The 15,456-nt window shown below is 36.3% G+C and overlaps 1 protein-coding gene across 1 annotated transcript in view; it reads left to right on the plus strand.

Moving 5' to 3' along the window:
* The first annotated feature begins 11,234 nt into the window (after positions 1 to 11,234).
* Positions 11,235 to 15,456, plus strand: part of LOC144371266 (uncharacterized) — a 137,918-nt gene continuing 133,696 nt past the window's right edge. Inside the window, exon 1 of the mRNA XM_078033674.1 lies at positions 11,235 to 11,315. Within this exon, the coding sequence (XP_077889800.1) occupies positions 11,235 to 11,315 (81 nt within the window). The remainder of the gene's footprint in view (positions 11,316 to 15,456) is intronic.

Below are 15,456 nucleotides of genomic sequence, written 5' to 3' on the forward strand. Positions count from 1 at the left end.
TCTTGCACACATGGTCTTGCCAGGGTGTGCCATAATTCAGAGCCCTCTCCAGAACTGAGCAAAAAAGGCACTATGGAGTTCAACACTAAAAACTGAGGTTCATGAGCCCTTTTTCTTTATAAATTGTTTTATTCAGGTATTTTGTGGTATAATGTGCAACTAACTAAGGTATGTCATTTCCCAGAAATCATTGTCAATATCATTGCTATAAAAATATCCAAGTATTGTTTTTTGTAACAGTTTTAATTTCAGTTCTTGCTCATCAGTTTTTTTTAAATTACTGAATTTGCATTTTATTTATATCTCTACATTAATGCTTTCATGACATCAATTCTATAATTAATGGGTTGACTATTCTATTTGCACACTTGCATATATAAGGCTTTGATTGAATACACTTCTCCGGATGTCTTTATTCTCTCTCTCTCTCTCACACATCCAATTATGTTATACAAATAATTTGTTTTCTCCTTCTTCTCCACATTGTTTTTCTTTAGTTTACACAAGTGAGAGAATTTGTATGTTAAAAATGTTTTTATGACTAATTTTATGTGACATGGTAATGTACATTTCCAATTATTGTCCTGTAAATGAGAAGTTTCATTCTTTCTTATGACAAAATATAGCTTCATCCTGTGTATATGCCATTATTTTTTCTTCATTAATCTTTAGAAAGGCACCAAAGTTAATTCCATAACTTATTGTGAATAGTACCAAAATAGACATGGTTATGAAGGTATCTCATTTGTATGCTTACATTTTTACCAAAGATATATACCTGAGAATATATATATATAAGGTGTATTAAATCAAAATCTGCTATATGGAGGTATACAAATAGAATAGTCAAATCGCTAATTATAGAATTGATGTCATTGAAGCATTAATGTAGAGATATAAATAATATCTCTACATATACATAATTACATAGATATAGATATAGATATATAGATATAGATATTCTTTCTTTATACTGAATAAATAATTTTTATATCCACCAACATTGTATAAGCATTTTCTTTTTTCCAATTTCTCACCAGTTTGCATATACCATTTTTTCTTGGGGTGAAATAAAACCCTAATAAAATTTTGATTTGCATTTACATAATTGAAGATTATGTTAAGCCCTCCTACCATACATAATTCTTTTGGGCACCATAACATCTACTTTCCTTCCCCACACACCACCCCACCCTTTGGCCTAGAAAGTGAATATGACTCTGGCCTCTCAGGTAACCCACAGCCCCTCTACTGCCATACCATGGTGGGCCACATTGCTGCAAAAACCCCTGTCCTGAGCTCCCAGTATCCCTGGGTTCATTCAGGGCTAGGTCTAACCTCTTGTGCCCACCTCCTACCACTTTCAGCATTACACAGTGATCTGGTTCTTTCCAAGTCAGCTAAAACACACATTGGCACCCAGCTGAGCCCAGTGTGGCCCAGAGCACAACCATCCACGTGCACCCTGCCATTCCCCAATTCCTTCTGAAGTATGGAGGTGGTGCACTGTTTGTTGCCAGGGGACAAGGGCCACCACTAATTTCTGCCACACATAGCACAATATAGACACCAAACAAGTCCTGCTAGCAATTGTATGGCTTCTTTTGTGTGAAGACAAGTGGAGAGGGGCAGCAAAAAGGCAGCCTTCTGCCCACACACCAGGCCAAGAAATGGACAGAACAGACCCTGAGACAGAACCAGCTTTTATCCTAGAAGAACTTAGGCCTGGCACCCTGGAACCTAGGGGAAAAGGCCTACAGAATTAAAAATACAAAAGAGCTACAGAATTAAAATTCCTATTACTCTTTTTTTCATACATGTTCCCACAAACCTCATGCATAGACATCACTAATAAGAAATGCATTTTAACATACACATATCTCAATGGGGACAATTCCCAAGAACCTTCTACACATAGCAATTACATAATTAAACCATATTATCCTGAGGCAAAATTCCCTCATTACAATTATTCAGCATTTATGTCAACGTGTCATGAGTGATGTGAACATTTCAAGGAATTATAATGAAAATATGTACAAAATTGAACATGTCAACTGTAAATCTACACATGCTTAAGTAATAAAAAGTGTTTTGGGATACTAATTTCAGTGAACAGCTTCCTTTACATTTTCATTATAATTGATTTTTATTATATTTTGGTATCTTTATACTGTAATTATTTCTTACACTTAAATTTTTTTTGGAATTTTCCTCTTACAAAATCGTGGATCATTCATTAAAATATCTAGTCTGAAGAAAGCTGAGACTTTTATTCTGTAACCCAGAAGCTTTTAATGCTATCTCTACTTTCATGGTACAACAAAGAAAATTAATCAGAGGTACTATTTAATAGAAAGTTTCAGCAAATTTTGTTATCTATATCTTCAGTTTTATACATCTATACAGAATCTTCAGGTAATTACTAAATTATTTTTTTTTAAAAAAAGGGTAAAAGATTTTTTATGATTTTCTCAAAATACAGATATGTGTTAGGTTATTGTTTAAGTATTGAAAAACTTTGACTGTTTATTTTTTTCTTTTATTTTAGATACATTATGAAAGCATATAAATATTTGTATTATGTCTGAATGGACATATAAACTATACAATGAAAAGTGTTAGCTAAGTTTTTTTTAGTAGATCTCTTAAAAGGCATTTTTGTGATATGTGAAATGCACATGCAATACAAATTACCTATTTAACATGTAAAATTCAGTGTCTCTTAGTTCATTGATAGTTATATATGGTTATATAACCATTTAAACATTTTTTAGAAGATTTTCATGTTCTTGAAAAGAAACATGGAACCTCTTAGCTGTCAGTTTTCTAATCCCTACACATCCAAAGTCCTAGAAAACTGCCAATATATTTTTTTAGTAATTTATAAATGTAAACAAAAGTAATTTTATTTATTTTTTATTTATTGTTCTTTAAGATATACATGACAGTAGACTGTATTTTGACATTTATATGCATGGAGTATAACTTCACATTTTTATATTTATACATAAGTTGGAGTTACACTGATCAAGTATTCATATGTGAACAGAGGAAAATCATGTCAGATTTTTTCTACTGTCTCTTCTTTTTCTGTTCTCACTACCATCCCTTTTGTCAAATCCAATAAACTTTTATTCTTTCCCCTCTCCCAATCCTTACTGTGTATTACCATCCACTTATGAGAGAGAGAACTTTCAGCCTTTGGATTTGGGGGATTGGCTTATTTCACTTAGCATGATAATCTCCAGTTCCATCTATTTACTGGCAAATTACATAATTTCATTCTTTCTCACACCTGAATAATATTCCATTATGCATATATGACACATTTTTTAAATTTATTCAACTATTGAAGAGCACCTCTTTTGTTTTAATAACTCAGCTATTGTGATTTGAGCTGCTGTAGACATTGCTGTGGCTCTGCCACTGTAGTATGATGATATTAAGGATTTTGTGTGTAAACCAAAGAATGGGATAAGTGGGTCAAATGGTGGTTACATTCCAAAATTTCTGAATTCTCTCCACACTGCTTTCCAGAGAGATTGTACAAATTTGCAGTCCCATCAGCAAGGTGTAAGTGAACATTTTCCCAACACTGCCGCCAACATTTATCATTACTTGTATTTTTCTCAATTGCCATTCTGACCCGAGTGAGATGGAATCTCAGTGTAGCATTTCCGTTTCTCTAATTGCTAAGATTGTTGAATTTTTTTTCATATATCTGTTGACCATTTGCATATGTACTTCTGTGAAGTGCCTTTTCAGTTCTTTTGCCCATTCATTGATTGAGTTATTTGGGGTTTGCTGTTGTTTTTGTTGTTCTTTTGGTATTAAATAATTCAAACTATTTGTATATTCTGGAGATTAATGTTCTATCTGAGGTGCACATAGCAAAGATTTCTTATATTCTGTAGGCTCTGTGTTTATATTCTTGATGATTTCCTTTGGTGCAAAAAAGTTTTTTAGATTTATATGAACCCACTTATTATTCCTTTAAAAAATTAGTTATATATACACCACAATATCTTTATTTATTTATATCTGGTGCTGAGGATCAAACTCAATTCCTCACACATGGGAAGCAAGCACTCTACCACTGAGCTAAAACCCCAGTCCCTTATTGATTCTTTTAAAACATATTTTTAGTTTTAGATGGACAAGATATCTTTATTTATTCATGTGTGGTACTGAGAATCAAACCCAGAGCCTCACACATGCTAGGCAAGCACTCTACCACTGAATTATCAGCTCCCATTTACTGATTCTTGATATTAATTCTTGCTCTTTGTGAATCTTTTTGAGGAAGTTGGCTTTTGGTTTCAACTCTAAAATCACTCTGTAGTGGATATTTAATACAAGTAGATTATACAACAGTGTCTTTTTTACCAGTTTCTTTGGCTTAGAATACTGTTTTCAGGATTCTCTGTGTTGTAGCAAGCATCCCTATTTTATTTATTTTTTTTGTCTAGTAGAATTCTGTTTTATGACTATGTCACTTAGCCAATTTTCAGTTAGTGAACCTTAAAATGCTTCCACCTCTTGGCTACACCAGTAGTACATAGGTGGGAACATATATTTACAAGTAAATGTTTGGACATGTTTTTATTACCATGCCTCTTTGTGGTTTTCATGAATTGTGCTGATTGTACCATATCTCTGTCTTACTCATGCTGTGCTTTTGGTCTTGTCTGTTTTTATTCACTTGTTCTATTTTATTCAAGGCTCACATAAAAATATTTTTATGCATTTTCTCTGACTTTTCTGTCACCAACAGTGTTTGCATAGTGATTATCTTGTTGAGATATAAATTTACTCAAGGTGATATAAGTAGCATGCAAAAGCTAACTAGACCATATAATTTGTAAAAGTAATGTTAGGAAATGAATGTAGTTTTGAAATGTTAATCTAGGAAGTTCATCTTTCACCCACTTTTCCATTTTACATATGGAAGCAAACTACCAAACTTTCTTATCTTAGTGTTCTTCTATATGTAATCTGGTCTATTAGACTTTTAGTTAAGTATTTTTGAAGTTGTGTAATTCAATAAGTTATATTGTGACAAAACTGCTTCTACGTGAAAACATAAAAAAGTTTAAAGATTATAACTTAAACCTTTAGTATCCAATGTTGCTATAACTATACTCTGAGAACATCCTGATACTTGTCAGATTAACTTTTTTTATTGGTTGTTCACAACATTACAAAGTTCTTGACATATCATATTTTTTTTTATTGGTTGTTCAAAACCTTACAAAGCTCTTGACATATCATACTTCGAACAATAGTTTCAAGTGAGTTATGAACTCCCATTTTTACCCCAAATACAGATTGCAGAATCACATAGGTTACACATTCACATTTTTACATAATGCCATACTAGTGACTGATGTATTCTGCTACGTTTCCTATCCTCTACTATCCCCTTCCCCCCATCTTCTCTTTCTATCCCATCTACTGTAATTCATTTCTCTCCTTATTTTTTTCCAATTCCCCTCAAAACCTCTTTTATGTAGTTTTTTATAAAAATCAGGGTCTCTTTCCATTTCCATGTGATTCCCCTTTTCTCTCTCTTTCCCTCCCATCTCGTGCCTCTGTTTAATGTCAATCTTTTCTTCCTGCTCTTCCTCCCTACTCTATTCTAAGTTGCTCTGATTATATCAAAGAAGACATTTGGTATTTGTTTTTTAGGGATTGGCTAGCTTCACGTAGCATAATCTGCTCTAATGCCATCCATTTCCCTGCAAATTTCATGATTTTGTCATTTTTTAGTGCTGCATAATACTCCACAGTGTATAAATGCCACATTTTTTTAATCCATTCATCAATTGAAGGGCATCTGGGTTGGTTCCACAGTCTAGCTGTTGTGAATTGTGCTGCTGTGAACATGGATGTGGCAGTATCCCTGTAGTACGCTCTTTTAAGGTCTTCAGGGAATAGACCAAGAAGGGCAATAACTGGGTCAAATGGTGGTTTCATTCCTAGCTTTCCCAGGAATCTCCATACTGCTTTCCAAATTGGCCGAACCAATTTGTAGTCCCACCAGCAATGTATAAGAGTACCCTTTTCCCCACATCCTCTCCAGCACTTGTTATTGTTTGACTTCATAATGGCTGCCAATCTTACTGGAGTCAGATGGTATCTTAGGGTAGTTTTGATTTGCATTTCTCTGACTGCTAGAGATGGTGAGAATTTTTTCATGTATTTGTTGATTGATTGTATGTCCTCCTCTGAGAAGTGTCTGTTCAGGTCCTTGGCCCATTTGTTGATTGGGTTATTTGTTGTCTTATTGTCTAATTTTTTGAGTTCTTTGTAAACTCTGGATATTAAGGCTCTATCTGAAGTGTGAGGGGTAAAAATTTGTTCCCATGATGTAGGCTCCCGATTTACTTCTCTTATTGTTTCTCTTGCTGTGACAAAAACTTTTTAGTTTAAGTAAGTCCCATTTGTTGATTCTTGCTATTAACTCTTGTGCTATGGGTGTCCTGTTAAGGAATTTGGAGCCTGATCCCACAATATGTAGATCATAGCCAACTTTTTCTTCTATCAGATGCAGAGTCTCTGATTTGATATCAAGGTCCTTGATCCATTTTGAGCTAATTTTTGTGCATGGTGAGAGGAGGGATTCAGTTTCATTTTGTTGCATATGGATTTCCAGTTTTCCCAACACCATTTGTTGAAAATGCTATCCTTCCTCCATTGCATGCTTTTAGCCCCTTTATCGAATATAAGATAGTTGTAACTTTGTGGATTAGTCTCTGTATCCTCTATTCTGTACCATTGGTCCACCCGCCTGTTTTGGTACCAGTACCATGCTGTTTTTGTTACTATTGCTCTGTAGTATAGTTTGAAATCTGGTATTGCTATACAACCTGATTCACACATCCTGCTTAGAATTGCTTTTGCTATTCTGGGTCTTTTATTTTTCCATATGAATTTCATGAATTTCATGATTGCTTTATCTATTTCTACAAGCAATGCCATTGGAATTTTGATTGGCATTGCATTAAACCTATAGAGGACTTTTGGTAATATCGCCATTTTGATGATGTTAGTTCTGCCTATCCATGAACAGGGTATATCTTTCCATCTTCTAAGATCTTCTTCTACTTCTCTTTTTAGGGATCTGTAGTTTTTATTGTATAAATCTTTCACCTCTTTTGTTAGGTTGATTCCCAAGTATTTAATTTTTTTTGAGGATATTGTGAATGGAGTGGTTTTCCTTATTTTCATTTCAGAGGTTTTGTTGCTGATATACAGAAATGCCTTTGATTTGTGCGTGTTGATTTTATATCCTGCCACTTTGCTGAACTCATTTATTAGTTCTAGTAGTTTTTTGTAGACCCTTTTGGGTCTTCTAGGTATAGAATCATGTCATCTGCAAATAGTGATGATTTAAGTTCTTCCTTTCCAATTTTTATGCCTTTAATTTCTTTCGTTTGTCTAATTGCTCTGGCCAGTGTTTCGAGAACTATATTGAATAGAAGTGGTGATAGAAGGCATCCCTGTCTTGTTCCTGATTTTAAGGGGAATGCCTTCAATTTTTCTCCATTCAGAATGATGCTAGCCTGGGGCTTAGCGTAAATAGCTTTTACAATATCAAGGTAAGTTTCTGTTATCCCTAGTTTTTCTAATGTTTTGAACATAAAGGGATGCTGTACTTTGTCGAATGCTTTTTCTGCGTCTATCGAGATGATCATATGGTTCTTATCTTTAAGTCTATTGATATGGTAAATAACATTTATTGATTTCCGTATATTGAACCATCCCTGCATCCCAGGGATGAATCCTACTTGATCATGGTGCACAATTTTTTTGATGTGTCTTTGTATCCGATTTGCCAGAATTTTATTGAGGATTTTTGCATCTAGGTTTATCAGAGATATTGGTCTGTAGTTTTCTTCCTTTGATGTGTCTTTGTCTGGTTTCGGAATCAATGTGATGTTGGCCTAATAGAATGAATTTGGAAGGACTCCCTCTTTTTCTATTTCCTGGAATAACTTGAAAAGTATTGGTATTAATTCTTCTTTAAAGGTTTTGTAAAACTCTGCTGTATACCCATCCAGTCCTGGGCTTTTCTTGGTTGGTAGTCTTTTGATTACTTCTTCAATTTCATCCATTTATATTGGTCTGTTAAAATCGTGTGTGTTCTCCTGACTCAGTCTGGGCAAATCATATTTCTTAAGAAATTTATCGATGTCTTCACTATCTTCTATTTTATTGGAATATAGGTTTTCAAAATAATCTCTAATTGTCTTCTGTATTTCTATGGCGTCTGTTGTGATATTGCCTTTTTCATCCCTTATGTTAGTAATTTGAGTTCTCTCTCTTCTTCTCTTCGTTAGCATGGCTAAAGGTTTGTCAATCTTGTTTATTTTTTCAAAGAACCAACTTCTAGTTTTGTTAATTTTTTCGATAGTTTCTTTTGTTTCAATTTCATTGATTTCCGCTCTGATTTTAATTATTTCTTGCTTTCTGCTGCATTTGCTATTGTTTTTCTTTTTTATTTCTAGGGCTTTGAGATGAAGTGTGAGCTCATTTATTTGTTGGTTTTTCCTTTTTTTGAGGAATGACCTCCAGGCGATGAATTTCCCTCTTAAAACTGCTTTCATTGTGTCTCATAGATTCCGATAGGTTGTGTCTGCATTTTCGTTTATCTCTAAGAATTTTTTGATTTCCTTCTTTATGTCTTCTGTAACCCTTTGATCATTCAGTAACATATTGTTCATTTTCCATGTGATATTGGATTTTCCCTTCCTACTTTTATCATTAATTTCCAGTTTCAATCCATTATGATCAGATAAAATGCATGATATAATCTCCACCCCTTTATATTTATTGAGGGTTGCCCTATGTCATAATATATGGTCTATTTTTGAGAAGGATTCATGTGCTGCTGAGAAAAAAGTATATCCATTCGATGATGGTTGGTATATTCTATATATGTCAGTTATGTCTAGGTTATTGATTGTGGTATTGAGGTCTATAGTTTCTTTATTCAACTTTTGCTTGGAGGATCTGTCCAATGGTGAGAGAGGTGTGTTGAAGTCACCCATAATTATTGTGTTGTGGTCTATTTGATTCTTTAACTTGAGGAGAATTTGTTTTATAAACTTCGAAGCGCCATTATTTGGTGCATAAATATTGATAATTGTTATGTCTTATTGTTTAATGGTTCCTTTTAACAGTATATAATGTCCTTCCTTATCCCTTTGGATTAACTTAGTCTTGAAGTCGATTTTATTCGATATGAGGATGGCCACCCCTGCTTGCTTGCGAGGAGCGTGTGCGTGGTATATTTTTTCCCAACCTTTCACCTTCAGCCTGTGTATGTCTTTTCCAGTCAGGTCAGTCTCCTGGAGGAAGCATATTGTTGGATTTGCTTTTTTGATCCATGTTACCATCCTATGTCGCTTTATTGGAGTGTTTAAACCATTAATGTTTAGAGTTACTATTGATATATGGTTTGTACTTCCAGCCATGTTTGATTATTTATCTTTTTTTTTTTTAATTGCGTTTGTTTCACCATGATTAGTTTTCCCCCCTCCGTCTGTCTTTACTGAGGTACTTCCCACTGTTGGCTTTGGTTATTGTTTTCCATTTCTTCCTCGTGAAGTGTTTTGCTCAAGATGCTTTGCAACGCTGGTTTTCTGGCTGCAAATTCTTTTAGTTTTTGTTTATCATGAAAGATTTTTATTTCGTTGTCGTATCTGAAGCTTAATTTTGCTGGGTACAGAATTCTTGGTTGGCATCCATTGTCTTTCAGTGTTTGAAATACGTTGTTCCAGGATCTTCTTGCTTTCAGCGTCTGAGTTGAGAAGTCCGTTGTTAACCTTATTGGTTTACCCCTGAATGTAATCTTTCTCTTTTCTCTTGTAGCTTTTAATATTTTCTCTTTGTTTTGTATATTGGATATCTTCATAACAATGTGTCTTGGCGTTGGTCTACTGTGATTTTGTATGTTCGGTGTCCTGTATGCATCTACAATTTGTATATCTGTTTCCATTTTTATTTCTGGAAAGTTTTCTGTAATTATTTCATCTAGTAGATTACTCATTCCCCTTGTTTGAATCTCTATCCCTTCCTCTATCCCAATGACTCTTAAATTTGGTTTTTTTATATTATCACATATCTCTTGTATGCTTCTCTCATGATTTTTAACCAGCCTATCTGAGATGGCTAGACTCTTTTCCAGATGATATATTTTGTCTTCATTATCTGACGTTCTAGCTTCTACTTGCTCCACTCTATTAATGATACTCTCATTTGAGTTCTTAATTTGGTTTATAGTTTTCTTCATTTCTAAGATTATGGTTTGATTCTTTTTTATAGTCTCTATCTCCTGATAAAGATGCTTAACTTCTTCCTTTATCTGTTTGTGTAATACATTCTCAATGTGTTCTTTCGCTGCTTGAATTTGCTGTTTTGTATCCTCTTTAAGGTTCCGTTCCATCTGTCTCAGGTGTTCCATGAGTTCTTTATATGACCATTTTTCTGATGACTCTATATATCCTCCTGAATATTTAGGCTGCCCTGCATTGTTTGCACTCCTTTTCTTCCTTGCTTTTTCATGCTGTTCATATTGTTTCTTGTTCTGTTTGACTGCTGAGTTACTGTTTACTCCTATAAATATATTTGAAGCTTGGGAGAAAAGGTATTAGAAGGGATGGGTAGAAGTCACTAAAGAGAATAAGAGTAAGCAGGTAGAATTCAAGGAAGGGGGAATAAGAAAATTGAAAAGAAATGTAAAGACAGAAGAAAAGAAGGATAGAAAAAAATAGAAGATTAAAAGGGATTTAAAGAAAAATAATAATAGTAGAAATGGAAAATGAAATTAAAAAAATAGAACAAAATAAAATAACATGGATTAAAAATCATTTAAAAAGACAGCAAAAAAAAATTTTATAAATGCAGTCCTAGAATTGGATTAACTGCTCTTCCAGTGGATGGAGCTATGCCCACCGGGCCAAGTTTCTCCTCTCAGTAGGCGGGAGTCAATCACTGTGCAGCAGTTCTTCCTCCCGGATTGGGCGGGTCTCCATTCCTGCTGTTCACCGTGTGGGCGAGGCCTTTTGCATAGCTGGTCAGGGGTCATTTGCAGCACTGGGTTGGCAGGTGGAGGGTGGTCGTCTGCAGCTCCAGACCGCCAGAGGAGGTTCACAGAGTCGGGCCGGCGGGGCCGGGCAGGCAGCGCCTGCTTCCCCACTCACCGCAAGGGTGTAGGCAGCAGCCGCATGGCGGTAGCCAGTGGCGGTTCACAGAGCCGGTCTGCGGGGGTCCAAGCAGGCAGCGCCACTTTCCAAGTTCACTGCACCGTGTGAGCAGCGGCTGGCTGCGGTTCACAAAGCCAGCGGGGGGGAGGGGTCCCAGGCAGGCAGCCAGCCAGCAATGGCTCCCAAGTTCGGTGCTACGTGTGGACGGTTCACAAAGCCTGGCTGTGGGGGCCCACGCAGGCAGCTCCTGCTCCTAAACTCGCTACTGCGTGTGGTCTGCGGCCGGCTGCGACTCACAGAGCCAGCTCCCGGGGGCCCAGGCAGGCAGCTCCTGCTCCTAAACTTGCTGCAGCGTGTGGGCGGTGGTCGGCTTGGGTTCACAGAGCCCGCCCGCGGGGGTCCAGGCAGGCAGCGACCGTTCCCACGAACGCTGCATCTTGTGGGCAGCGGTCAGCTGTGGTTCACAGAGCCTGCCCGCGGGGGTCCAGGTGGTCAGTGTCCGCTCCTATGTTCACTGCAATGTGTAGGCAGCGGCAATTTGGCGGCCCCGGCGGGACTGTGCTCCTGCTCTGGGTTGCCGAGATTCAGTATTCTGTGACAATCTGACACCTCCTATTAAACTTACTAGTTCCAGGAAGGTCTCCTTTCAGAGGAATTTGGCTTGAAGTTTCTCAGCAGGACACATGTGGGTGTATTAATGAGTCTCTCTGATCCCCTTACCACGGAGGCATTGTATGTGCTGCCTATTCGCTGGCAGCCATGTTCTTCTCTTTTCAACTGCATGATTTTTTATTTCATGGGGGAGGAAATTGAGAATGCTTTCTTTGAGTGCCTACAGCACTATTCATAGTATTCATAACACTGCACTATAATGTTTCCTCTCTGCTCAACTTGTAAGTATTGTTCTTGTGCTGCTTTGTAAAACAAATAGAAAAGAGTTGTAAACCAAAAATTTTGTGATAAATGATAGTTGCGCAGACTGACTTGGGCAACTCTATTTACATTGTTGTTTTGTAGGGGCTCAAGGTTCTCTTTTATACTTATACTTAACCTTAATGACATTACCATTCATTGAAGAGTTTTAACTCACAAATTTTCTCGGTATACAAATTTTCCCTTGTCATTTTTAAAATTTCTTACTCTTTTTAGGTATTCATGATAGTAGATCAAATTTTGACATATTATACATGGAGTAAATTTTATTTTAGTTAGCATTCCATTCTTGAGGTGTACATGGTGTGGACCTTTCCTGGTGGTGTATTTATATATAAACATTGAAAAGTTGTGTCTGATTCATTCTACTGTCATTTGTACTCCTATTTCCCTTTTCTTTTCTTCAATCCAACTTTGTCTAATCCACTGAATTTCTATTCTCTCCCCCTCCCTTTTTGAGTGCTTTAGCATCTCTATATATTATGTATTATATGTAATGTCTGTTTCATTCTACTATCATTTCTATCCCCATATTCCCTCCCCTTTCTGAACTTCTCTCTACTTAATCTAAATAAGTATTCTTCCCTACCCCCATTGTGAATTAGCATACACTTATGGGAGGGAACATTTGGTCTTTGTGTTTGTGTGTTTGTGTGTGTGTGTGTGTGAGGTGGGAGGGGGGCTTATTTCACTTAGCATGGTATTCTTCAGCTCTATCCTTATACCACCAGATGGCACAGTTTCATTCATCTTTGAAGCTAAGTAATATTCCATTGGTGGGGGAAATTATATATATATATATATATATATATATATATATATATATATATCACATTTTATTTATCCATTCATCTGTTGAAGGAAACATACGTTGGTTCTATGGTTTATCTATTGTGAATTGTGCTGCTGTAAATATTGGTGCAGCTGTTTCCCCTCTAGTATGCTGCTTTTAAGTCCTTTGGGTATAGTCCAAAGAGAGGGATAGCTGGGTCAAATGATGGTTCTATTCTGGATTTTCAAGGCGTCTCCATACTGCTTTCAATGGTGGTTGCACCAATTTGGAGTCAATCTCATGAGCAATGTGTGAGTGTACCTTTTTCCCCACAACCTCACCAACATTTATTGTTGCCTGTATTATTAATGATTGCCATTCTGACTAAAGTTTGATAAAATCTTAAAGTAATTTTGATTTACATTTTCCTAATTGCTAGATGGGTGGAATGTTTCTTCATATATTTGTTAATGGTTTATATTTCATCTGTGAAGTGTCTGTTCAGTTATAGAGTTCATTTGTTAATTGGCTTTTGTTATCGTTGTTTGTGGTAATTTTTAGTTCTTTATATACCCTAGACTTTAGTGCTTTTTCTGAATTACGTGTGGTAAAGATTTGTATACAATCTGTAGGTTCTTTCTTCACATTATTGTTTCTTTTGCTGAGAAGCAGCTTTTTAGTTTGAATATATCCCCCTTTTTATTCTTAATTTTTAATTTTTGTGCTGTAGGGGTCTTGTTATGGATATCAGATTGTGGACCAACATTCACCTCAGATTTTTAAATAGCATCCAAGTTCATGAATGTTTCAGTTTTATTGTTTCTCTTAATATCTTACCTTATAGATCTACATGTTCTGAAGAGTCATGAAATGATCTAGCTTCACATACATGATTATTTGATGACTGTTATTTTTATATATGTAGCTGCAGATTATTAAATTATATATCTACTATTTTAGACTTTAACTAAAGCACATACTTGCCTTGGATAGAAAATATTACATCAGTAGATCAACATCAAATCTATAATGTACATATAAATGCCTGGATTCAAATGCATGCATATCCACCCCAGAGCTTGGCCCATAACACTTATTCTATACTAGTACTACATTTTAGAACCTCCATGAAAGCTGTTATAAATCCAAAGCCTGAGACTCACTCCTCAGAAATTCTTCTTTTTTGCGAGGGGGTACAATGATGAAGATTGAACTCGGGGGCACTCAACACCTGATACACTTCCCTACCCTTATTTTATGTAGAGACAAGATCTCACTGATCTGCTTAGTAGATTTTTTTCCCTGAGGCTGGCTCTGAACTCATGACCCTCCTTCCTCAGCCTTCCAAGCTGCTGAGATTAGAGGCAAATACCACCATGCCCAGGTCCCCAGAGAGCCTTTTTGAAATGGTTAAAACCCACTTGTTAAGTATGTTTGTCCTAATCCTCACAATTAGAGATGACATTATTTTCCTCTCTATGAAAAATCATGGCTACAAAGAGATTAGACTCAACAACACCTAATTACACACCATGTCCACATTACAACAAAGATGTGTTCTGCAATTCTCCACCTCTCCAAAGATCTCTTCTTGGCTCCACAAAGTTGGGAGTACTGGCCAACCCTCTGCCATGGCTCATTCAGAAGCCTCCCAGGAGGTGAGTGTGTATGAGGGACAGTATTCCAGGTTGCATGTTTGTGATTAATGGGCTATGCCAGGGAGTAAGGCAGAGCCCAATTCACCAAAGACACAAAACTTTCATGTGGCTGGTCTAGAATGGGGGCTGCATGAGGGGATTCTTTTCCTCCACCCTTGATGTGTCTTTCCTAACTGTTCATATGCTGAAATACTTGTTCAACGACTTGCACCCTTTTCTTGTTTTATGTTTCCCTCTCATGTGGCTTTGGAGGTCTCATGCTTTGACAATTATTGTGACTTTCTTCTTCAGTTTTCCACCTCCCTCATCCCATCCATGTGGAATTTGTGTCTGTGGATATTAGTTTTCATTTTATATATTTTCATTTACTCCAAGTTTGCAATTACCTCTAGAAAAAACGAATGTTTCATTCATTATCATGCCTGTACTAACCCTTCACATGTCGATAATGGCAGTGTTCAAGAACAATCTTCTGATTTCAACAACTGGAACGTAAGTGGGTCTGCTTGAAATGACTGTCCTTTCTTTTGACTCCAGATAACGGGGATCCTTTTTAATATAGTGCTTTAATGCTTTTATGTATATTTTATACAGTACCCAGGAGACTGATCCTGCTTTTTACATGGTTTTCTCTCAGAGAAGGTGGAGTTGATCATGTAGGTTTCTTAGAGTGGACTCAAGCTCGGACTCTGCCTCAGTTCTGACTAGATTCCATCTGCCTGTGATTTCTACAACATGTGACCTATAGGTCTTCCTCTTCTTTTTTTAATTTTAACATTTCACTTAGAGCTTAAGCCATAGAACTGTTACTTTGGAAAAGATGACTTACCAAACCATCACTAACCACAAGAAGGTGTGCTCCATGTGCAAACTAGGAAAG

Source organism: Ictidomys tridecemlineatus, chromosome 16, assembly GCF_052094955.1.
Source record: "Ictidomys tridecemlineatus isolate mIctTri1 chromosome 16, mIctTri1.hap1, whole genome shotgun sequence".
NCBI classification, from domain to species: Eukaryota; Metazoa; Chordata; class Mammalia; order Rodentia; family Sciuridae; genus Ictidomys; species Ictidomys tridecemlineatus.